This window comes from Haliotis rufescens, unplaced genomic scaffold (assembly GCF_023055435.1).
Source record: "Haliotis rufescens isolate VD_foot unplaced genomic scaffold, xgHalRufe1.0.p SCAF_4, whole genome shotgun sequence".
Lineage (NCBI taxonomy): Eukaryota > Metazoa > Mollusca > Gastropoda > Lepetellida > Haliotidae > Haliotis > Haliotis rufescens.
The window spans coordinates 54,700,000-54,725,958 of NW_025964112.1; the positions used below are offsets into that span (position 1 = coordinate 54,700,000).

The window sequence follows — 25,959 nt, forward strand, 5'->3', positions numbered from 1 at the left end:
GCATGGTGTACGTACAATTCAATATTTTGTAATAATGTCACATTTGAGGTTGAGATGTTGCAAAACGTACTTCTTTGGAATATGTTTGTGTCCTTATGGAAGATTAAGTTCACACACAAGCATAAACTGAAACTAATTTTCTACAACATTAAGGTGACAGATGCTTTACGATATGAAGTGTTCGTGTATATTCTGCAAGGCATAGTCTAGTCTTACACCACTAAACATTTGGAAACCTCAAGGACGTGTCTTGCTTCACAGAATTGCGTGTTCATTGACCAGGGCCGCGTGTAGTCGTACACTATTACGTATGTGTCCAGGTTCGCACAATAACGCGTATACCACAAAGCCAAGTCTCGCTCCAAAACATTATTTATATATAAATAATTACACGGTCGTTCAAGGCCAAGTTTCAGTTTCCCCCAAGACTCAATTTGGCCACACGTTGTGATTTGAGTGACACAGTGCACATTAAAGTTGGGATCTTCTCAGCTACAAATATCACTTGTCAGTATACGTTTCACACATTCCATGTGTGTAGGACTTTGGGGACACATAATCACAACTGAATTAGCCGTCAGGGGACAAAACTGAACCTCGCCTTCACATTACTTTTTTGTAAAAGAAAAGACATGGGATTGCGACTGATCTAATTAATTCACACACGAGAAGAAGTAATACCGTGTGAGGTGGAGATCGCGAGGCTTACTGTAAATTGCTGTCACATCCATCAGTGTATCTACAGCAGCCCTGGTCTGTCAACACGGAAGTGTAACCGTTCACCGAGTCAGATACCAGCACCAAAGGGCTCTGGTGATCAATTGACGATTTGTTGAGTTACATGAAGCAGGTTCAAGTGCTCCATGTTTAATCCTGCCTGATGAAGTGTCACTGAAGACAAATCTCTTCAGTCGTGCAAGTCGTGTCTTCCGACAAAGCGCTTGACGTCTATGGCTTAGCGTTGCTAACTGACCATGTTTTGTTAAGGCTCTCCTGCCTATTATGGGTAGTTGGAATGTTATTGGAACAGGTGTACTGACAAGACACTATTTTATTTAGTCTTTGAAAAGGGTATAAGCCAAGATGCAAGATCATGTACCTGCCAGGTTAATGAATATGGGATATATACTGTTGAATGTAATGTTCAAGTTCAACAATTTGTGTTTATATAAAATAACATTATAGATCATTCAATGACTCAGTAAAGCTTTCAAAAAGGTGCAATCGGTTTAATTTAACCTTGCCACGTAAACCAATCGTAAATTATCATCACCTTGGTGATATGTAAGTTGTCAGGTAAGCTACGTACATGCTGTGTTCACCTGTCTCATCTGCATCTAGTCCGTGAATTCATTGTAAGTCACTATCACCTACTTAAAACATCAAATGACAATTATTGAAAACGTTTTTGAATACCTTCCATCGATTTCTTAAAGAGGAGGGTCATACAGAATCGTTTATATTTTATCCAGTAGTTTTCAAAAAAGCAACAAAATGCCAACAAAACATCAATTTAACATGGATTGAGTCTTTCACCTGTATCCTGCACCTTGAGCTTTCCTTCCTTTGCATCAAGTTCTCAAGGACATACGACGCATTAAACTCAGTGACTCGAACGCCACGTTCCCGAACTTGCAAAGCCAATGTCACACCAAAAGCATTATGTGACAGTTATTGTTCTTTTCTTGAGAAAGCTCCCCTAAACGACCTCCGTGTGAAGCCAATAACAGTCACCCTACCCGCGTTCAGTGTTTGTGAACAGGGGCGTGTAACAGGAAGACGGTGATCTACGACCATCAGTCAGCCATGACACTCTGCACGGGGCCAGATCACTTCACAGTCATGTGATAATATACGCTGCTAATGAGATTCCAATGGCGGTCGAGCGGCCACATCAGAAAATCACTTAATTGCACCAATAAGGGATCGGTAGATCGAGAGCGTCAGTGATTGGCAATAATGTGTTTTTTTGTGGCTGCTGAAAGAGATCGTAATAGATAGAAGTGGAAACCGATCTTCCCTGCGGCTGCAGCCGCTGAACAATTATGTAAAAGCTGACGTTTCGTTATGTGTGCTCCACTCAATACAGATCGAATATTGATGGCTAATTTACTGTACGAGCCTCCGTAAAAAGTCAACGATTACGGCACCATATTTTTGATGTTGGAAATCTGATTTTACGAACATTGGTTTAATTTCATCTTGCCCTCAAGAAATTCCGCAGCACTCCTTGAATACCACCAGCTCGCTATCAACGATTAATTGATTGGCATAACCCTTTGAAGCTGTGTCCTGAAGCTAAGAAAGCCATTTACGGCAAAATTGTCTTAAAATGATGCTGTACTTCAAATATTACTTTTAAAAGAAAAAACGATACTTTTTGTTAATAAGCAGAGTGTAGCGCGAGAGGTGAAATTAGTCCTGAGTAGAAACCCAAACTGTTTGGCAACATGGAAATAACCCTTTGCGCTCGTATACCTCCGATAGTCCGGGCTATTTAGCCAGCGGGCAGTCGTGTTGTCCGTGTGTTATTTCATCAACAGGTTTGCGGTTAGAAACCTCAGAGTGAAATGTCGATGGTTGGTTGGTAATTTGCCATATACATATTATTGTGCCATGAATATTCTTAACAGTTGTGTTGTGCAATTTTTCAAAAACGGAAGGGTTTGGGGACTTGGGGATTGGTTCTTGAGGTTTGGTGTCCATGTTGTGTACAACTTGAAAAAATACCCCTGAAGATCCGGGGTAGAATAGGTCTTCAGCAACCCATGCTTGCCGTAAAAAGGCGACTATGCTTGTCGTAAGAGGCGACAAACGGGATCGGGTGGTCGGGCTCGCTGACTTGATTGCATGTCATCGTATCCCAATTACTTGGATCGATGCTCATGATGTCAATCACTGAAAAGTCTGGTCCAGACTCGATTATTTACAGACTGCCATCATATAGCTGGAATATTGCTGAGTGCGGTGTTAAACAGCAAACAAACAAACAAAACATTGACGTACCCCTTAAAATTCACCCCCTATCACTGTCTATCGTAGGGGGCAGTAAGGTTACAAGCAATGAATTATTTTAACACCAATAAAGCCTTGAACCAGTCATTTTACTGATAGTTAAGTACGTGTATTGCCTTCTAAAGATAATCCAAATAATGTTTTATGAAATTGTTTCAGATTTGATCTTTTGTGTTGGAAATAGCTGCATGTACCAGTGTTCTTAAGACACTCGTGACTCTCAGAAGTGTTCCTTGTTTGACATTTAACTAATATTATTTCTTTGTCTTCCTATTAAGTATAAGAAGCGAGGTGTTATATATTTGATCGATTCACAAATGCCAAGGTAATATTTCTTGTAAATGCCTGTGTATTGACTCGAACATTAATTAGTTATATACTGAATCGCAAAAGAAACGCCAACCCATATAACATTGCATGAAAAGTTAAGATATTTTAAATAGCTGGGTATTTTTTTGTCAAAATTTCTATAATTTAACATTACCTTGTCCGGAAAATGAAATTTGATGATAAAAAACCCAAAGCAGATGACAATAAAACCGATCTCCCAAACGCACCACGGCAACGGCCATGGTAACCCGATGCACGTGAGTTCCGTGCAAATTGAAATGCACATACGTTCCCCGATTTCTTGCCATATATATCCACCCAGATCGGATAACATTCATTCCTTATTGAATTGCTACCACATGCCAAGATTGACAAGATATCAGCGACACCAAGCCCGTTGACGATTGCACGCTGGACAAACCGCCCGGCAAGTAGCCAATGCATTTCAAGTCCCCGTAAGGACCATATACAGGCTCCAGCAACGGTACCAGACCACCAAAACTATAGATGACCGACCACGTAGTGGAAGACCAAGTGTCACCACCCGACTTCAGGATCCTCAGATTGTGCGACAGCATCTCCAAGATCGCTTTGTTACTGCTGCGGAAACTGCTCGACAGACCATGGGGACACACCAGCGACACATTAGTGCGGACACCATGCGTCGCTGATTGACGAGCAGACACCTCCACTGTCACAGGCCACACCGAGGACCCATTCTGACACCACGTCATCGCCGGGACCGTCTTCAGTGGGTAACACAGCACCAGCATTGACGCCACCAGCAGTGGAGAAGAGTCCTCTTCTCAGACGAGAGCCGATACACTCTGTGTGCAGCAGATGGCAGAGAGAGAGAGAGAGAGAAAGAGAGAGGGAGAGAGAGAGAGAGAGAGAGAGAGAAAGAGAGAGAGAGAGTCTGGCGACGCCGTGGGGAACGTTATTCGGATGCTTGTGTTGTTGAGAGAGACTCGTGGGGTGGTCCGAGCATCATTGTGTTGGGTGGAATTGGTCTTTCACAGGAGGTCGGCCCTGTGGTCTTCCAGAACATCGGTCCAGGGAGAGGCAATGGTGGCAGCTGCTCGGTACATTGATCAAGTCTTGAGTCGACACGACATACCTCATTTGGCACGTCGCTGCAACCGAGAGTTGCCGCAACCATGATAACGCTCGTGCCCACTCTGCGAGAGCAACAAGAGACTTCCTCCAGCAGAATGGCACCAGAACTATGCAGTGGCCTGCCCTCAACCCCGATTTAAGTCCCACTGAGCACCTGTGGGACGAGATTCAAAGACGGCGGAATGACGTCCGACCAGGGCCGACAACTGTAGCTGAACTGCGTCAGGCGTTCCTCGGAATGTGGGCTCAAGTGCCTATGACCTTCATCAACCGCCTCATCCATTCCATGTATCGACGTTGCACGACAGTAATCAATGCACATGGCGGACAGACGAGATACTGACTTGTGATGCCATTTTCTCAGAGGCTCGTGTTGTGTTTCACTTTAAGAACATTTGACACTTAAATTTCAAGCTTAATATTTTTAATATGTCTCAAAGTATGTTTACAGTGTTTGGACAAATAAGGTTTCTCATATATCTATCCATGGTGACGTTTCTTTTGCGGTTCAGTATATATTAGTTATATCGTTTCCGACATAATTACAAATAAAAACACGGAACAGTCACGACAAACGGTTTGAGTGTGTGGGCCCATTGTAACATTTTGAAACAAGAATTTAGTGTTGAAATTACAACTCTAAATACTGGAATATTAATAATCTTACAGCATCCTTTTCATCTTTTTCATCAATGTGCCCATACGCCCATCACAACACAAGTAGTGTAAGGAAGAGAATATATGGATGTCAACTTCTTTATCGGGTGATGAAGGAGTAAGCATATACACCGAAACGTTGTGTTCCTCATAATAAAGAAGTTGACATCAATACATTCTCTTCCTCATGCGTATCACTTCTAAATGCCTTTCAAACACCTGATAAGTAGTGTAATTCCTTCGTGCGCCTGTGTCGTGTGTTGCCGTGTTTGCACCGTGTTGCACCTGAACATTTGCATGTGTTTGTGGCGGGTGCCAGCGGTGGGGAAGGGTACGACCACTCGAGCACCTGGTGTTAGATTAGTGATTCATGAACACGTGAGTATTATATAGTCTCGAGTTGTACAACGGACACTGATTTGATCCGATATATTTTGTGATTGTGGGGATGGTTTTGTCCAGCGTACCAAAAGGAGATGGCACCCTCCAACGTCGTAAGTGTACAAGGAGCTAGATCACAGCTGTCCTATCCAGTTATTGTGTCCATCTAGTCCATGTGAGTCTAGTGTAAAGATCGTTCGCCCTGAGAGCGGAAGGGTGATGGTTCGATGCCCGGCCACGTCATACAATAAGACTTTAAAATGAGGTACTTGTTGTTTCCCTGCCTGGCGCTCGGCATGAAGGAGGTGAAACAAGGACTGGTTGGTTCGGTGTCAGTATACTGTGTCTGAAAGGGGTATTCGTGTGGAAACTACCGCATTGTATCTCAGTGTGCTAGCACTCTAAAAGCATTAGTCCGGATTAGTACAAGCAGCCACACACACACACACACACACACACACACACACACACACACACACACACACACACACACACACACACACACACACACACACACACGTATATATATGTCCAGTAATCAAGAACGCGATGCCATTTCACCTCACTTCACCTCCTGTTAGCCGTTTTCTACAACGAATGCCCTCGAAAACATAGAAAACGTCCCCAATCTGTCAGTGCTGTCCGTGTCACGTGCGCTTCATTAGATAAAGGCAGTTTCCAGGCAGATCCCATGATATCATTACAGGTGAAATATAGCCGCAGTGCAGGTCGTCAATGTCGGAGTGGCGGCATTAATGAGACGCCAGTAGACGGTGGAGAGAGGCAAGGCATAAAGTGCTCGTTAGCTGTACCGTTGTCCTTGCCATCAACATCATTATTGCCGATATCAAAATAATAGCAATCAGACTGGTCATTATACGACAATATCTATTAACAATTACGAGCCTTTCTCAATATAGTCACCGCCCGGTGTTAACTTTTATACTTTGACGGACAGTAACTGCTTTTGAAATATGCATCACAAACAGTGAAATCTCAATAAATCTAGGGGCGGTCGGGTAGCCTAGTGGTTAAAGCGATCGCTCGTTAGGCCGAAGACCCGGGTTCGATTCCCGACATGGGTACAATGTGTGAAGCCCATTTCTGGTGTCCCCCGCCGTGATATTGCTGGGATATTGCTAAAAGCGACGTAAAACCATACTCACTCATTCAATAAATCGAAGTAAGTACCAAAATGGTTCGAGTTATCCAGAATTCAGAACAAACGTCGTGCCAATACTTGAGCTTGGTTTAACGGCAGTTTGAACAAGGTTTCAGTTACATTACTGCGTGTCAGACTGTTTGTTGTTTGTTTGTTGTTTAACGCCACACTCAGCAATAGTGCAGTTATATGACAGCAGTCTGTAAATAATCGAGTCTGGACCAGACAATCCAGTGATTGACATCAAGAGCATGGATCTCTGGGATACGATGACATGCATCAACCAGGTCACCGAGCCAGACCACCCGATCCCGTTCGTCGCCTCTTAAGACAAGCATAGTCGCCTTTTACGGCAAGCATGGATTGCTGAAGACCTATTCTACCCCGGATCGTCAGGGGTCGCGTGACTGATGTGGGAAGAAAGCCCCAAGTGATGTAGTTCTTAGACACCGTGGTTGGTGTAGGCAGTGGATAATGTATATGTGTGAATTATATATGATTAAACAATGTAACATTGTGTACAGTGCCGTAAAAAAAGTACAATGTACAGTTTCATTTGTCCGGTCAATATACAATCCGGACGATTTCGGCCGAAAACGAGGCCGTACGGATAAAGGGTTTTCACTGTACCTGATAACATACGCGTCCATTGAAAACAGATTGACTTGTCGCGTAGACGTGAAGGTTGTCAAATGTATAATCATGAATAAAATATTATGGATTCTGCCGGAGAACGAGATTAGATCGTCTTAAGCGGTAAGTGGTGTTCACGTTAACGACATTTCATTGTAAGTAGTGATAACGAATTGATCATCGCCGCTGAACCCAATGCCCTAGCGAGACACGGTCCAAAGTGGAGGGGTCTTTATGTTCACAGTCAAAATGGTCGTTTCTTTGTTTATGCCGTTCGTTAGTATTGTTAAGCTGATTAATGTATTTACGGTACATGTGGACTATAACAGATTTACAAGGCTGGGCTGCCCGCTCGATATTATTTGTTTGTTTATTTGTTGTTTAACGCCGCACTCAGCAATATTCCAGCAATAAGGCAGCGAGCCTGACCACCCAATCCCGTAAGTCGCCTCTTACGACAAGCATGAGTTGCTGAAGACCTATTCTACCCCGGATCTTCACGGGTCCCGCTCGATATTTAATAATGCACAGTTATGTACAATGTTAGTAGCAGTGTTAAGAGGAAGCAAGTGGAAAGGTGCATTTTGCGCGGTACAACAGTTAATAGTTCGGAATATAGTCAAATCTGATATAGTCAGCTGTTAAAATGATTAGTTCTGTTAATGTAATTCTTCCACGATGCTGCTAACGGATTGCTGTAATGATTATGTTATATCCGAGTGCCCTGTCAAAGACAGGAGAAAACGTAGCCCCGCTCCACACACTGTGTTGCAAAACGAGTATAGTTCTTTAACGTTTCTGTACTTATAAGCCTATATTTCAAACCGGTGAGGCAGGGCATGCTTACCCCTGGTGTCATCACAGATTTTCAGAGATCCATTCATATAATTGTCACTGCTATTTTGCCGTTTACGCCTGAAGGGATAATCGAGACTGGTTATTCTCTGGCGTTGACGTTTTATATTCCAACAATATTTCCGTTATATCACCGCAAAGCGTTATGTATTGAGCTTTCCTTCCACGTTACGATTTACCAACTGGACTACTGTCAAACGTGTTTGATTGATCGCCACTCACCACATGCGAGTGAGTGAGTGCGTATGGTTTTCCTTCGACCATATTTACAAACATGAAGACATTGAAATTGCAATCTGATGCGAAATGTTGACCTGTGTCGCCATTTGAATTTCAGCAGGGTCGGTGAATGAGTGAGTATGGTTTTACGCCGCTTTTAGCAATATTCTAGCAATATCACTGCGGGGGACACCAGAAATGGGCTTCACACATTGTACCCATGTCGGGAATGGAACCCGGGTCTTCGGCGTGACGAGCGAACGCTTTAAACCACTAGGCTACCCGACCGCCCCTACACCAGATGCGCTCAGGATCCGTGAAGATCCGGGTTAGAATAGGTCTTCAGCAACCCATGCTTGCCGTAAGAGGCAACTAGGCTTGCCGTAAGAGGCGACTAACAGGATCAGGTGGTCAGTCTCGCTGACTTGGTTGATGCATGTTATCGAATCCCAATTGCGTGGATCGATGCTCATGATGTCAATCACTGGATTGTCTGGTCCAGACTCGATTAATTACAGACCGCCGTGATATAGCTGGAATATTGCTGAGAGTGGCGTTAAACAGCAAATAAACAAACAAACCATGCCCTCAGTCGTATATATGTTTCTCTCGGTAGGCAAGAATACGTACGACGTGTGGCTTGTACCGCTTGATAGGTGAGCAAATAACATAGCTGTACCTCCTTCGTGAAAATAAATGATTGGTAGAATGAATTAGCAATTCCTCAATGACAAACAACCTCATGGTATTCAGTCGATGGTGCAGCCATGTGATATGCATGCCATACAAGGGATGTTTTTAAAGTTATAAGTAGCCGCTCTGAAGGCTCCTGAGGACTCATTTCTTGAGAAGGATCTATTATTCATCCTTTTGACCTCCCCAGAGGGCAGTGGAAACATTCTACTTGTTCGTGACACTGCATGTTTCCAGTGCTTGCTGCAAATATCAGTGTCTGTACAAACATGGACTTTCTCCCTGCGGTGGCCCATGTGCTTGCCTATCTCACACGTTCATTGTGTTAGAATGTCTGCACAAAACCATTTGCATGCTATTACGACGTAAGATCGTATACCGTATTTCAATTTATGAACGCCGATAATGTTTAAAGAAGACCAGTCCTGAGAAAGCCAAGCGACATACTAAACTGCTTAGCAATAGAACGTATACACGCATGTTAGATGGTGGTTAAAAATGAAAAATACATGAAATTGTTAGTCGTTGGTGATGTACTATAAAACATACAAGAAATTGTTAGTCGTTGGTGATGTACTATGAAACATACAAGAAATTGTTAGTCGTTGGTGATGTACTATGAAACATACAAGAAATTGTTAGTCGTTGGTGATGTACTATGAAACATACAAGAAATTGTTAGTCGTTGGTGATGTACTATGAAACATACAAGAAATTGTTAGTCGTTGGTGATGTACTATGAAACATACAAGAAATTGTTAGTCGTTGGTGATGTACTTGATACGGGTATCATAGTTGTGTTTTCTGAGTTTGCAGTGTTTCGGCGACTGTTTTCAGCCTAGTAACGTTTTGATAACCTGTATGTTGTTTTGGTCTGATCCAATTTTCAAGTGTATACTTTCTTATACACTTACTTTATTATCCCGTCAGTTTATTTAACGCTGAAGGTCTAATACACGTCATAAAGCCAAATGTTACATGCACACGACATAGTGACATTTTCTTGCTATACAAAGTATACTACATTGTATTAACCTACTCACCATATCAAACACATTGATTGGTTGATACATGTCATCGTATCCAAATTTCACAGTTCGATGCTCATGATGTCAATCACTGGACTGTCTGGTCCAGACTCGATTATTTAAAGACCACCGTCTTACAGCTAGAAAATTGCTGAGTGCAGTGTTAAAAAACAAATCGAGAAACAATTTGAAATCATTCCAGTTAGTCGCAAAATAAAAACATAGTTCCGTAAATTCCATATATACCCACTCACTGCTATAATGAATGATACATGACTGTGTTCCTGTTTCAAGGATGAAGGCTCCGATCACCGCCATTCTGATTATCATCGTCCTATCCAGTGTCGCGAGCTGTAAGCGAATCCCTAGAAACCGGAACCGGAACAGAGGGGGTCCCGTGAAAGACGCAGCCGCACTGGAGAACGAAGTGGACGGGCAGTGCGAGTTGGAGATCGCCTGCAAGGGGGAGCGTCTTATACCCCTCAGCCTCCCCATCAAGGGTCCAAAAGGACCGTCAGGGAAACCAGGAGCCAAGGGGGACCCAGGAGAACCAGGAGTGCCGGGGTTGCCAGGGATACCAGGTATTTATAATTTATTGGTCGTAGTGTTTTTAAGTTGTATTGCAAAGACCCAGATGCACGGAAGCCTTTTAGGGCCATTTTATTTTTATTTTGTTCTTGAAATTTCAAGATAATAAGTTGAAATTTCAAGAAGCTAAGTTGAAATTTCAAGATACATGAGTTGAAATTTCACCATTCATAAGTTGCAATTTCAAGATACTAAGTTGAAATTTCAAAATAATAACTTGAAATTTCAACTTAGTATCTTGAAATTTCAAGATAGTATCGACCTTTCTCTTATCAGCAAATCAGGAAATATTATTCCATTAGTGGGCGTGGCCTTACTTTATCGTTTTACAAAATAATGGCACGGAATCATCTGCAATTTATTTGTACAGCTATTATCCCTATTTTGACTTGTACCATATGTTATGGTGTTGTTTCAACAATTTGAACAATTGACTTGCTTTTGCAAGTGTTTGAAACGGGTGCCACCGGTGGGGCAGGATACGCTCACCTTTTCGCGAACACCTGGTTTCATTACTATTTGACGATTCATATGCACACCCTCACGGTATGTCGAGTCGAGATCGTACAATCCACACTGCATTTAGCAGTGATTTCTCATGGACGTGGAAAGGAATTGTCGCTTTTATTTAATGTCAAAAGACGTTTGTGAATGTTCCTTCAGACAAGGCTATTAATTAAAGATAAAAGTAAAAGTCAAACTGTTGCAGCAATTGAATTGGAAAAGTATACTCTCTGACTGAGGAAACAATATTTAATAAGTTCCTGTCTTGGTATTATCATACAATAAACTTTAATGCAACCACGTGTGTGCTTGGGGATATCACGAAATTATCATCTTCAATCAAAGTTAAGGCACATTTACAAAGAAAACAATGACACATTTGACAGAAATTGATCTGGTCAGACACATTCGTGAAGTAAAATCCCAACCCGCCTGCACACACCCTCCACCTACACCCTTCACCCACACACCCCACCCACACTCAATATTCTTATTCATATCAGCACCACGATATTGTATGTATAGAAATAAGATCGACCGCCGCAAGTCACGAGCATTTGGGACAAACAATAACCAAAAAGAAAAATAGTTGGCAGTTGCTGGAACTGGTGGCTAGAAATAGCACCAGTATGCGATTCGGCTATCGCCCTGAGCAAATGTTAGGCTGTGTCCACATCTCTCTTTTTTCTTTTTTTGAAATATCGGATATCAATAGCAGCCATTCGTGTGTCTCTGTCGGGCTGTTCACAAGCGACGGAGATAGCTCTTTAAATGACAACACGTATATGTTGTGATGAAATATGAGTTTCGAAAATATATGAAAAATGAAGTTTGCGTAAAACTGCCTTACGAATTAGCGAATTTATTTTCAAACTAGATTACATTGGTATAACTCACTCGAGATCTGGAACAATGCCTTATCACTCCGACTTTAATTGGTATGGTAAGTTACATGATTGATTTATTCCGTAATCCGTAATTTCCGTAGCGCGGAAATGATTGTCTGAAGTTCAAGTTTACTTAAAGTTACCCCCTCAAAATACGTCATACGGAGGGTATAGAGCATTCAGTTTACCTTGCTGATCCAATTAAAATTTAATTGAATGCAATAGGTAGTGAATGCAGCATTTCTTTGGATTTTGGCCACGTTTAATGACGCCTCTGACACCACTGTTAATCATGATTAAGTGCTATATTTCAAGCTACAGCGACAGCAGAAAGGAATCCAGAAGCATTACGCAATATCCCCAGAGACCAACATCCGTTCACTGCCCAAGACCTGGTTGGGATTGGTAGGAGACCTCAAGACTGTTATTATAGAAGGGTCACATGACGCCATAAATAACGTTTTCCGAGAACGCCACTGAAATGATAGGCGTAGTTGGCACCTTTTGCCTCCCTCCTTGCTGATCCGTTTCTTTATACATTCGAGTTTTTCTCTCGGATTGTCAAAATCAAATGATGGGAATTTAGCCAACGATATTAATTTAAATTTCAGGTATATCGATATTCTGATAATGGTCAAATAGGCAATCGCCTTTCACTGATTTGCACCCAACTAAACTAGAAATAAAACCAGTGAAAGCGCCTCAATTGTTTCATATTTAGATTTAGAGTGACAAAAACTATCCTCCAGACTATGACAAGAGGGGTGACTTCACCTTTCCTTTTATGTTGAGCAACTTTCAAACAGACCCAGACTTTGGGGTTTACAATTATTGAGTGAGTGAGTTGGGTTTAACGCCGCTTTTAACAGTATTCCAGTCACATCACGGCGTGTCAGCTAAATGTGGGAGGAAAGCCCCAAGTGATGCAGGTCTCAGACGTTTACCACTTCGGTGAAACCCACGAGCACGGGTATGGATCTGACAAACCTGGAAACGTAATCGGGGCGAACCAGGATTCGAACCCACAGTCATAGGTTTGTGGCGTGACCAAGAGACGCAACTCTGCACAGCGAATCGCGGCGCCTTAGACGACTGGGCCACCCGTGTCCCCGGGTTTACAATTTAATTTAACAATTTTCGAGATACAAACGAGCATTCTCCGGCTACGAAGATTTCAAAGAGCGTCATATGACTCAAAAGTTGTGTGATCAGGGTTACAGCAGTCAAGACTTCAATAAAGCTATCAAAACGTTTTATGGTTGACATTTGGTTTCCAGATTTTACGCATACATTACCAATATTATATCCGGTGCAATTCCCTGTTTTACCTTGTAACATATGTTCTCGATTTTACAGGTGAACAATTTACTTGTGATAGTGATTCATAAACACATGCTTATGATATGGTCGGATTCGTCGAATGAACGCTGCATAAAGCAGATATTTCTTATGACTATTGAAATGTTTTGTCAGTTTTTTAATAAGAATCCTCGTCGGGGGTTGGAGTCGCAGATTTGCTCCGTTTATGACCATTGGTCGAGATGTCTTTACAACTGACCATTGGTTTCATTTAAATGGTAAACATCTACGAACTGCCTCATCACGTTTGTTTGTTTGTTGTTTAATGTCGCATATTTAAGCTATATGACGGCGGTCTGTAAATAAGCGAGACTGGACCAGACAATCCAGTGATTGACATTGATCCACGAATTTGGATACGATGATTTTATTTTTTTGACATCATTTATTCATGTTAATTGTCCACGATTTTACATGGCCCTGTACATTGCCACGTGGACTGGCATACCAGGCTTTATATTTGGGTTTGATTTGCTTACAGCAATAATACTCATCTAATTATTCAGAACACATTTAATTTTTTCTGCAAGATTAACATTGTTATACTTGAGTACATGACATGCCAAGTCAGCGAGCCTGACCACCTGATCCCGCTGGTCGCCTCTCACCACAAGCAGGCGTCCTTTAGGATTTAGGATCATAGTAATGGTTCTTGTCGCTTTTATTTCGAGAGTAGATGGCGTTTCTATGGCTTGAGTCATGCCCCTCACTAAAACAGGTTACATTTAATGTCTCCTATATATCGTGTTCGAAGTATGCCTCAGTTCACAAACAATGGACGGGTAGGTGAAGTGACTCTAAAAAGGACGTTTGTTTTGCGAACGCCACTTGGAGCTGGGAATAAAACTTGAATGGTGAATGGAATCTAGTGCATTATATACTGACATTGTTATTACTAAGCGCAGTTAAATGCTGGAGGATACTTGCATGGAATGTGATAATGCCAGTAACGTTTTGGAACCAATATTATTTACCCAGCTTGTGACGATATCGTGGACATTGCCTTTTGTCGTAACATTTACACATAACCCTTTAATCAAACCAGTCAGTAAACGACTGGTTGTGTTTTACTCCGCTTTAAACAGTATTTCAGTAAATCCTGAAGGACCTGGACATGTTTCAGTTTTGTAAAACCCACAAGCACGGGTATGGTGCTGATAAACCAAAGATAAAAGTCACTGTGATTCCAAGGAAGCTACGCAGATTTGAACAGTGAATTGCAGCACCATTTTCGATAGGGACACCCTTGCCTCCAGTCAATCCCGAAACGTACTTACATATACATACATATATATGTCTACCTTCTTCATTTAACGCACCAATGTGGGTTCACACCTCTTACTCACGTCTTTTACATGGATAACCTTGACTTCCTGTCAAAGGAGAATCCACACTGAAAAAAAACTCCTTGTCGAGTCCTTTTGTAATGATATTGGCTCGTCCTTTGGGCTCAACAAATGCAACATTCTGCATCTTAAACGTGGCAGTCCAGTTGACCTTGGAGAGGAGTTATTGACCATCTCGTGGCAGGTCAGGCTAATACATGTACGTACTTACCGATGCAGGTTAGAGACAAACTCCAGAATGTCCATATCAAGGTCAAACTTCGGGCAGACTACAAATGTAGAATAAAGAAAATGCGGAGTTTAGTCAAAGCCACAAAAACTTATGCTATCCCCGTCCTTTCGTATTTTTTAGTGTTGTTGATTGGACGAAACTAGAAATTCAGGGTATTGACACCCTCACACGAAGAATCATGGCAGATCATACCCCCCTCGCTCTTCCCTAAATCGCTTATATTTACCAATTATAATGGGAGGGTATGGTTTCATTAACGTGGAGGCTCTTCATGAGATAATTGTATTATTTGTCTGATGATCATCTTGTGAAGCATGTCAGGACTCATTTCAGCGATGAAAACAAGGCATTCCATAGTTTTTGTAAACGAGCCAAGGATGTGGGAAATCGTAATGTCAATGTTGATTTTGTTGATGGTTCTGTACTGCTGGACGGTACAGAAATAAGTGTCAACCAAGCGAAGTGCCATATCACACTCAGAGTGTGTGTGCAGTGTGTTGAGAGCATCAGCAACCCTGCATAGTCCTTTGCTTGGATGAAGTCGACTAGCCTGAAAAAAGTGAAACAGGCTTTCTGTTTGCTGCTCAGGACCAGTCACGTCCAACTCGAAACCGTCAATGTGTGATTTTGCATCAAAATTTATATATGAAATGTAGATTTTGCAATGAATTAAATGGGAGTGTCCAACACTTTGTGTTGGTACAAACACAGTTACTGTATCTTAAGCGACATGATGGAGTGACTCGATCCTTTTATTACTGTTTTCGCAAAGCCTGTGGTTTTGACACAGAGGTCCATCTATGGTACGACCCGGAATATGTAGAGGGCGTCATGGAAAATGTACAAATTCCTTTGGAATAGGCCCGTATTAAGCCTCAGACGTATCCAGGACAACAAACCTGATCTAGTCCTAATTTATAAATCCAATGATTTTTTTTACTTTATTGACAAATGTTATATTTGTATTTGGGATAACACTTTCTTAGTAACGTACAGATTCTCGTACTTTTTTGTGGTTGAATCCCGTCCGGGATTCGAACTGGGTTAGATCGCTCACTTTGTGTGCTGGCAATTAGATGCCTCACTCTGGCAACCCAAAAATGTACGAGAATGTAAACTTTACTAAAGTGTTATCCCAGATATAACATTTGCTAAATAATAAAGTTATACAATCTTTCCTCCCACACTGCCTTTTGCTATGAGATACGTGAATCAAGAAGTAGAGTCATTTCGTACTACGGCCTTCTTCAATAACTTTGTAGCTGTTGAAGTACCTTGAAGTAAGATACGCTAAGACATTATTCTGGCCTCGCTGGGTGTGTCAGGAAGAACCAATGAAATTGCTTCCTCGTGATATCACGTGACGCAGCCAATATCTTCACGATAGCTATTTGCAGAGAAGAAGCCGGCAAATTGTACCGGAAACCTGGGATCAAATTCATCGATTACTTAATGGCTAGTATGAAATATTTCCAGAAAACATTCAGCTAAAAAGGCGCTTACGTGCGACAGGCTGACGACACAGGGATATTCCCAATGGACTGAGCGTTAGTGTGGCGACAAGGCTCTTATATCGAACAATTGTTGGGCTGTTACTTAAAGACGTCTAATTGCAATAATCAAATGAGTCTTTAAAGCATTAATTCTTAACTTTAGTGCACTATTGAAATCATAGATAAATGCGATCTGTCTGTAACAAGTCCGTTCGCAGTAAGGGGTAGATTGCAAGTGCTCTGTGAATGCGCATGATGGTTGATTGTAAATGCAGTTACTTCGAGGAGCAATTAAAATGCGTACACGTAACAGTCTAGTCCTAACTTTTATGCACCTACCTTGCATCAGTTTGTCTGTCAACGGACACTTACTTGTATGTCTGAGTTCACGGGAAGAGGTAGTCTGCGCATGACAGGCGGTGTAAGATAGTTATTAAGAGTGGCAATACTCTAGTGTATTCATATTCATATGTCATAAGTGAAGAAAAGTTGAAGCGACAAGTCTTTTGGTAGACTTAATGTATTTGATTGCTATAAAATGTAATTAATGTACAGAATTCCTGATGCGTTTAGTGACGAGAATTAATATCTTAATGGTTGTTTAGTGTTCTATTTCGGAACCAGAGACGGCTAAAAGTCTGGTTGATACCACGATCAGGATCTCTGGACTCTGACCTGATGAGGTCATGTTTCAGCATGTACACGTTTCTCGGAGTGTTTGTCACACGAGATTGGCCTGTGTAAGTCATTTTGGTCATATGTGTCTGTGAGTCATCACAGCATTGGATAAACAGTTTCTTAGTTGAATCGTCCTTTCCCTCAATTTACTCAACGATTGCAACTTACGACTCTTTGTAGGCCTGACTGAGTGTTTTGAAGATAGCGATTTTTCGTTTGCATTTCGACGCATCGATGGCTTGCAACAATGGGTTGATACTTATAATCCGATATTGTTACTAAAACAGATTCATAAAGAGGCGATATTATCAAATGGTCAATATCAATATTATCAATATTTTTTAAATGATAGTACAGATATATTCTCATCGCATACTTGCATGTTGTGTTTCATTTGATGATTTCGCAGTAATGGCTGAAATATTGTTATGTACTGCAGCATGTGTCGTTATCTGCCTCCATGCCACTTGATATGGCTTTGATCGTATTCATTCCCCCATAACGAACAATCCTACATACCTATAAGAATAATATACAAGAACTAAAGAGAACCACACATTAATGCCTGTGTGTAAACAGTGTATATCCCGCCGTACATATATCAGTCTGTGTATATATCACTTTCTGTGTACATATCAATCTGTGTATGTAAATATCGGTATGTATAAGTCACTCTCGGTGTACCTATCAATCTGTTTTTTATATCATTCTCGGTGTGTATATGTCGTTCTCGGTGTGTACATATCAATATGTGTATATCATTCTCGTTATGTATAAATCACTCTCGGTGAACATATCAATGTTTTTATATCATTCTCGGTGTGTATATGACGTTCTAGGTGTGTAATATCAACCTGTGTATATCATTCTCGGTATGTATATATCACTCTCGGTGTACATATCAATCTGTTTTTATATCATTCTCGGTGTGTATATATCACCAACCCTGACTAGATGGCTATATATCATATCTTGCCATCAGTCTTATCATATATAAATCACTGGTCGTTATAGGGACAGTTGATTTCTTAACGCTACCAGAAGACAATACGTCTTTCTTCCCTATCTATTGGTCGGGTTGTGTATGCCTGGATGGAGAGCTGTCATCTGATGCCCTGCATATAACGCTGGTCTGCAGTGTTAGTTTACAGATACAGATGAGAATCAATATAGTCAGCATCTATCCACCTGGGACTTTCAAGTTATATGATAGGTTTGATTAATGAGGGACTGGGACCAAGAAATAGTGAATCTCACTTGACCCAATTGTGCTATATATATCTTCCAGTTGAGTGCATTCTGAATGATGTGTTCAGTGTCATAGTGATGCATGTATATCATCATGTTCATGTACCGAATGACACATTAATTCATGGTTGCGGTATCACAAGGTTAATTGCAACCAGTTTATATGACGCAATTCAATCGCAAGTGACATCGCAGTTGTATGATTAGCACGAACACTGAAGCAGGTTGTGACTAACACACGAACATAGAAACAAGAGCTTTGAGAACACAAAAACGTTGAAGTCTACAAGTGACAGACGAACAATGAAGCAAGTTCTACGAGTAACACGAACATTGGAGCAAGTACTTTGAGTAACACACGAACATTAAGCAAGTTCTACGAGTAACACACAAACATTGAAGCAAGTTCAACGAGTAACACACGAACGTTGAAGCAAGTTCTATGAGTAACACCGAACACTGAAGCAAGTTCTATGAGTAACACGAACGTTGAAGCAAGTACTGTGAGTAACACACAAACGTTGAAGCAAGTTCTATGAGTAACACCGAACATTGAAGCAAGTTCTATGAGTAACACACGAACATTGAAGCAAGTACTGTGAGTAACACACAAACGTTGAAGCAAGTTCTATGAGTAACACGAACATTGAAGCAAGTACTGTGAGTAACACACAAACGTTGAAGCAAGTTCTATGAGTAACACGAACATTGAAGCAAGTACTGTGAGTAACACACCAACGTTGAAGCAAGTTCTATGAGTTACACCGAACATTGAAGCAAGTTCTATGTGAAACACGAACATTGAAGCAAGTACTGTGAGTAACACACGAACGTTGAAGCAAGTTCTATGAGTAACACCGAACATTGAAGCAAGTTCTATGAGTAACACGAACATTGAAGCAAGTTCTATGAGTAAATCACGAACATTGAAGCAAGTTCTATGAGTAACACACGTACATGTATGTAGCAACAGGTTCTTTACATGTGACGTAGTGCAGCAGAATAGCGGACGTCAAGTGTCACAACAAACAATCTACTTCTGACAAAATATTCCATTTTTATGTAGTCTGACCATGTGGTACTCCCAAACTGTACAGCGCCATCGGTTGTCCATCGGTTTTACGTTTTAAACCGCTGACAGGAATCCAAGTTGGGTTACGTTTGTCTTTCATTGTGGCACGCGTGGAATCCTGTGTGATAATGTTGTCAATGCTGGTTTCAGGTAAGGATGCCCCACTGCCCGGCCGAACAGCGTTCTTCGTGGGTCTGAAGAACAACCGTGGTCCGGTGAAGCAGAACAGCGACCTGCTCTTCGACAAAATCATAACCAACGTCGGAGGGGACTTCGACACCAAATCCGGCCGCTACACCGCCCCCTACAACGGCACCTACATGTTCAACATCGTCGTCGCCGCGCAGGGGAGACAGAGGGTGAGTAACGACACTCTCGGACAGATGGGGACAGACAGACCGATAGACACACAAAGAGAGGGACAGTGTTGTCGCTGCGTAGATATGCCAGCAGACACAGTGAGTAGAAGTCAATAGTATTACCACACAGCATAACGAATTTATATTTGTTACAAAATACTCTGATCCTGTCTACCCTACAACACTGTTACTTGCATGTGATGTCACGAAGCCCTGTTCTTCCATGTAAAAGCAAGGTTAGCAAGGTTAGCCCTACAGTACAACACCCCCAATGCTGCCAGAATCATTCTTGTTATGGGTAATCTAGATTTGTCCCGTGTATTATCCTACGTGAATGACCATATTCCACTAAGCGCTTACCATCTGCGTTACCTTCATGTTATCTCTCGTTGTCATGAGATGGGGCGGTCGGGTAGCCTAGTGGTTAAAGCGATCGCTCCTCACGCTGAAGACCCGGGTTCGATTCCCCACATGGGTACAATATGTGAAGCCTATTTCGGCTGTCCCCCGTCGTGATATTGCTAGAATTTTGTTAAAGGCGGCGTACAACCATACTGTCTCACTCATTGTCATTAGCTATTTGGCACCTACTCGTCGAGGACATTCCAGGGTCAGATTGGTCACCACTGCTCCATTTATGACTCTATGTACTCCAGACGAGTGCCAATTTGTTTCAAAGACAAGAGTGACGTCGACGTTGTACAGGGTGTCCGTTATACGACGCATTTTACCCGTGGGGATTCCGTGTTACAATGAAGATCCAAGCAACCTATGCTGGTCTGATGGAGGCGACTTAGTTTATCTGGTGGTCTGTTCTGTGATTTCTTTGATTGCATGTCATATCATCTCAATAGCGTGGATATCCATCACTGGATTAGTTTTCAGGCTGCCGTCCTATTGCAGGGTTATTGCTGAGTGCAGCGGTAAACAAAACACATTAATCTCAATGTGGGGGCAAACCCAAGGTGACAAGGTAAAAGATGTTTACCGTTTATATCAAACCAATGAGCAGTAGTAAAGTCATGTCGGCCAAAGATCATAAACGGGGCGAATCTGCGACTCCAACATCTAACAAGGATTTTAAATTAAAAAACCTTGACAAAACTCTTCCATAGTCATAAAAGATCTCCACTGAAGGCAGGGTCCAATGTACGATTCCGACTATATTATAAGCATGCGTTTATGAATCACAATCAAATAGTGACGATACAAGGTGTTCGTAAAAAGGAGAGAGTATCCTGTCGCACTGGTTGACCTCGTGAAAAAACACATGCAAAAGCAAATCAAATATTTACCTGAAGAAATCCAATGGAACATATGAACAAGTCTAAACAGGGGACTACACTGGATGTAGTTGTGGTCACTGATGCGTCAACTTCCTCCATTTGTTACCATAAAACCTTTTGAAAGCTTTACTGAGGCCTTCAATGCTGTAACCCTGATAATACAATGTTTGAGCAGGAGTCGTATGATGCTCTTTGAAATCTCCGTAGAAAGAGCATGCTCGATTGTACCTACAAAATTGTGAAATCTGGACACCAAGGGCTGGAGCTGCTAGAATATTGCTCGACATAAAGTTGACAATTGGAAAGCTGAAGTCATCCCTCTTGTCATACAGTTTTGTGGATAGACTTTTTAAAAATCTTTATGCATAGCTCTGAATCCGAAACAGATGGGGCGATTTCACGGGACTCATTTTCTTTCTGGTTCACGTGGGTAGATCATTGGAAGGGAATTGGCTATTTGACCATTATTGATCATCGATATACCTCATTATATATAAAACTTCTTGGCCAAATTCCCGTATTTTGATTTTGCCAGTTCGAGCAGACATTCCGATCCAAATGCATAAAGAAGCATGTTAGCATGGAAGGGAACACACATTGTCCCCAAACGGATGCCTACTTCTTATCTAAATGTCCTACCTGCAAACTCCACATGAATGTTATCTACGAGGAACTCGAGTATTGTAAAAACAATTTATCTCAGTAAACCACATTTGCTCTCATTTGTGGAAAGAAAATCGAATCGAACCTTTAAAGATAGAGATGTAACCCTTTCCCTGGTCATCACGTTTAGTGCCAAATATGCCACATGGATCAAGAAATTATTTTTTTCCTTTTCTTAGAGGTGTACAAAGTTAAACAATCAGACGTTTGCACAGCACTAAATTGGTTCTTTATGGGATTGCAAACATTCAAGCAAATCCTTTGGGGTTTGGAGAATCCCACGGAAGCACAATGCACATTGGACATGTGAACAAAGGTGTAATAAAATGTGGTGGTAGTCTTCTTGATAATATATCTTCATCCAACGCATCTCATTTCATGTCTCAACAGGCTGCGGTTAACCTGATGAAGAAGGGTGAAATGGTGGCGACAGTTTGGGCCGAGAGCATTCCTTACTGGGCGTCCGCCTCCAACTCGGCCATCTTGAACTTGTCCCGCGGGGACCAGGTATGGCTGGTGCTGTTGTCCCGAGCGTCGTACATCCATGGCTACATGTACTCCACGTTCTCCGGGCACCTGCTCTTCAAGGACCAGGACTGAGAATGAGGAGAGACAAGAGGACGGGTTGTGTACCACGATCCAAGATAGCTGTATCTGAAAACGGAAAAGGCTTTAGTTATTTGGGAATTCTGAAGCCGGCTTGCACCAAAAAGTGGTGTTACTAGCTGCAAGACGGCATTTCACACACGTAGTTCAAAACTTTCGTTTCTGTTAATGATTTTTATTAGTAACCAAAATTGACATGACACTGAGAGTGTTAAGAGAGTGTATTTAATTTGCTGGTGACAACAACGACGGGAGAGGTTATGCTTTTGAGTCTAATTTGAATCGTGCAGTGGGAATATTTGTGAGAAGATATCTCCCATGTGTTGTCGAGGTCACGATATTAAGATAAGATATCTATTCCCGGCTATGACACCTCCATGGACAACACGGTTGAGTTAAAACTTCACCTGAACGGAACATTTGCAGAGGGAGTTAACTGTGTCATACGTCTTTAGTATTGTACTTGTGTTCTGAAGGACTACGTTTATGCAACAGGGTGATCACACGGTTTTCATACATATCGTATTGTGAATAGCAGGGTAGCTTTTCCTATGTTAGTTCGATATAGTCCCGTAGACATAGATCATGATGTTATTTCATTGTTGTAATATTGATGTACATATTGTCCCATGAATTGTGTGTAATCTTACACCACTTCGAGACGTGTGTCATGGCGTATTTTAAGACCATCCGCATTTGTGAAACCATCTCAAAATGTCATGTGTTAGTATCCAAATTCTGTGTGCCATCAACGATTACCACGTTCGATACCGTCATGTTGCTGTTGACGTCAATGTGCATTAATCGGGGTTTTATTTTCATACGAATTATAAGCTATGATGGATCTTATCGTTTTTCGCTTTTTTTCGGTAAGAAGTCTGTTAATGACATGCCATTTTATTCTGCTCTCGCTGACCGTCGCCATAGTGATTATGTACACTTCGCGGTGGTAGTGTGTCTTGTTGGAGAAGTAGGATATAGCGCTCATGGGGCTTGAATCTGCACAAGGCGCCTTTGCGTTGTTCATTAAGATAGGTATATTCATACTACACTGTACATTATAAAAATACTAGATACTATTTAATATACACCTATATTGTTTACTTCTAAAGACTATATACAGCAATAATATATACGATGTATAAACAGTTACTATTCTACTGCATACTACGTTAGACTCATAAAACTACTCTTCTACGTTATAATATACACACTGAACAAACATACTCGCCTTCATAATAATTTAGATATTGTATTTAATTATTTTTTCATAATTCTATTCACATTGAATAAAACAACGCTCTTCATAATAATTGAGATATTGTATGCAACTATTTTTTTCCATAATACCCAACATATTGAATAAAACAAAGTTCCATATATAAAACTTATGAATAAAAAACTAGTTTTTCATAAGATTCTACACATCATTCTTACATATCTCTTTTATAAATATAGACACCGTATAAAACTACTGCATTGTATTGTACTGACCGCACTTCATCTACTGTCTATTTACCCTAAACAGTGTATGAAACTATTAGTCTCCATAAGGTCATACACATTAAATAAAACAGATGGATTTTCTTCATTATACATTTTGAATGAAACTACCCCCTTCTTCATTATTCTGAACACTTTGAATAATACCATTTCTTACAATACTGCACGTAGTATGTACAATATAAGATTATATATGGACAACTATATCTATATCCTTTATAACGTATAGACATTGAAGATATACTCTCCTTAATTGTTCCACACATTGAATAAACCTGGAACACATGGAACTATTTGTCTTCACAATACTCAGAATCTCTTTTCTTCATAGTAGCATACAAACTGTACCTCTACTTTCCTGTATTAAAATTAGACCTGTCATGGAACTATTTGTCTTCACAATACTCAGAATCCCTTTTCTTCATAGTAGCATACAAAGTGTACCTCTACTTTCCTGTATTCAAATTTAGACACAATGTATACAGTTGAACTTTCCCGTGTACTATATATACCTAACAGTACCACAGGGCTGTCTGCTATTGTTCAGACCGCCTCCGTGGTGTAGTGGATAGAGCGTCCGACCCGAGAGCGGGAGCTCGGTGGTTCGATCCCTGGCGGTGTCATAACAACAGGCGGTACTTATTGTTACCCTGCCTGTCGCTCGGCATTAAGGGACTGGTCGGCTCGGAGTAAACAGTGTCAGAGTGGTATCCGTGTTAAAGCTGTGTCATTGTTGCTCAGTGGGCAAGCACTATAAAAAGGACATTACAAACACACACACACCACACACCACACACCACTCCACACCACACCACACCACACCACACCACATCACACACACCACACACACACACCACACACACGCACACGCAAGCACGCACGCGCGCGCGCGCATACTATATACGTGCAATAGTTTTGAACGCGACGTTAAAGCACTTTTAACCCGACCACCTCCCTCATTGGTTCAAGTCCCCGCGGCATCAGTAGCGGTGTATCATGTGTTCCGTTGCCTTACTGTACCCCGCCGTTTCAGACTCGCCCCGCTGCTACCGTGTGCTCTCAGACCGTGGCGTCATTCAGGTAGACTGCTCAATGTGACACGTGACGTGTAGATAGTCACGTGGGCGGTATTTGTTTCTGACAGCTGATAATGTTACTGTTTCAAACACTATAGAATTTCCACGGTTGTGAATTCCAATGTGATGATAAATGTTTGTACAAATAGTATTGTTCTCTACGCTTGTTGAAATAAAATATAGTCAACGGATGACGTCTTGTGTTCCTTTATTAAGATAGGGAAATAAATATTGCAAGCAGGTTTTCTAAATGTATTCTATGACTGAGTCTGGGGAAACAATATGAGCAAGTGAGTGAGTGAGTTAGTGAGTTGGGTTTTATAAGGCTTTGAACAGAATTCCGGTTTTATCACTGTGTGTCTGCTTAATGTGGGAGGAATGTCCGAAGTGAAACAGGTCTCAGACGTTTACCACTTCGGCGAAACCCACGATGGTTTTGACAAACCAAGACACATAATCGGGGCGAAATGGGATTCGAGCTCACGGACATAGATTTCTGGCGTGCCCAAGGGACGCAACTCTGAGAAAAAAAAAAGTGGAATACACTTTGGATGCTACTTCAGCTGGACTGGCTTTAATTCCAAAACTTTCCAACATAGACGGATCTGACGTCGTAATTTTCTCCCAAGCATACTTTCCTCCTTTTGGAATATCTTAATGAGTGTGTGCCGCTTTTATCAATATTCCAGCAATATCACGACAGGAGGCGAAAAGAAAGGGCTTCACACATTGTACACACGTGGGAAACGAACCCGTGCCTTTAGCATGACGAGCAAACATTTTAACCACTAGACTACTCCACCGAACTTGAATATTTAGAGGCATCCTGTATATTATCACATACTGCCCCGCACAATCTAAATCAATTCAATCTAAAACAACCCGACGTTATCCAACACAGTCCAAGTCAACCTAACTTTATCCAATCCAATCCACGACAACATAAAGTTATCCAACCCAATCCGCGGCT

General features: G+C 41.5%; 1 protein-coding gene across 4 annotated transcripts in view; it reads left to right on the forward strand.

The window, feature by feature from the left end:
- LOC124115058 (C1q-related factor-like) overlaps positions 1-25,180 on the forward strand; it is a 63,371-nt gene extending 38,191 nt beyond the window's left edge. For all 4 annotated transcript variants that reach the window (XM_046475901.2, XM_046475892.2, XM_046475916.2 and 1 more), the window contains exons 2-4: positions 10,384-10,670; positions 19,647-19,855; positions 22,195-25,180. In XM_046475901.2, the coding sequence (XP_046331857.1) occupies positions 10,385-10,670; positions 19,647-19,855; positions 22,195-22,404 (705 nt within the window). In that variant the 5' untranslated portion in view covers position 10,384 and the 3' untranslated portion in view covers positions 22,405-25,180. The remainder of the gene's footprint in view (positions 1-10,383; positions 10,671-19,646; positions 19,856-22,194) is intronic.
- Positions 25,181-25,959: the final 779 nt, after the last annotated feature.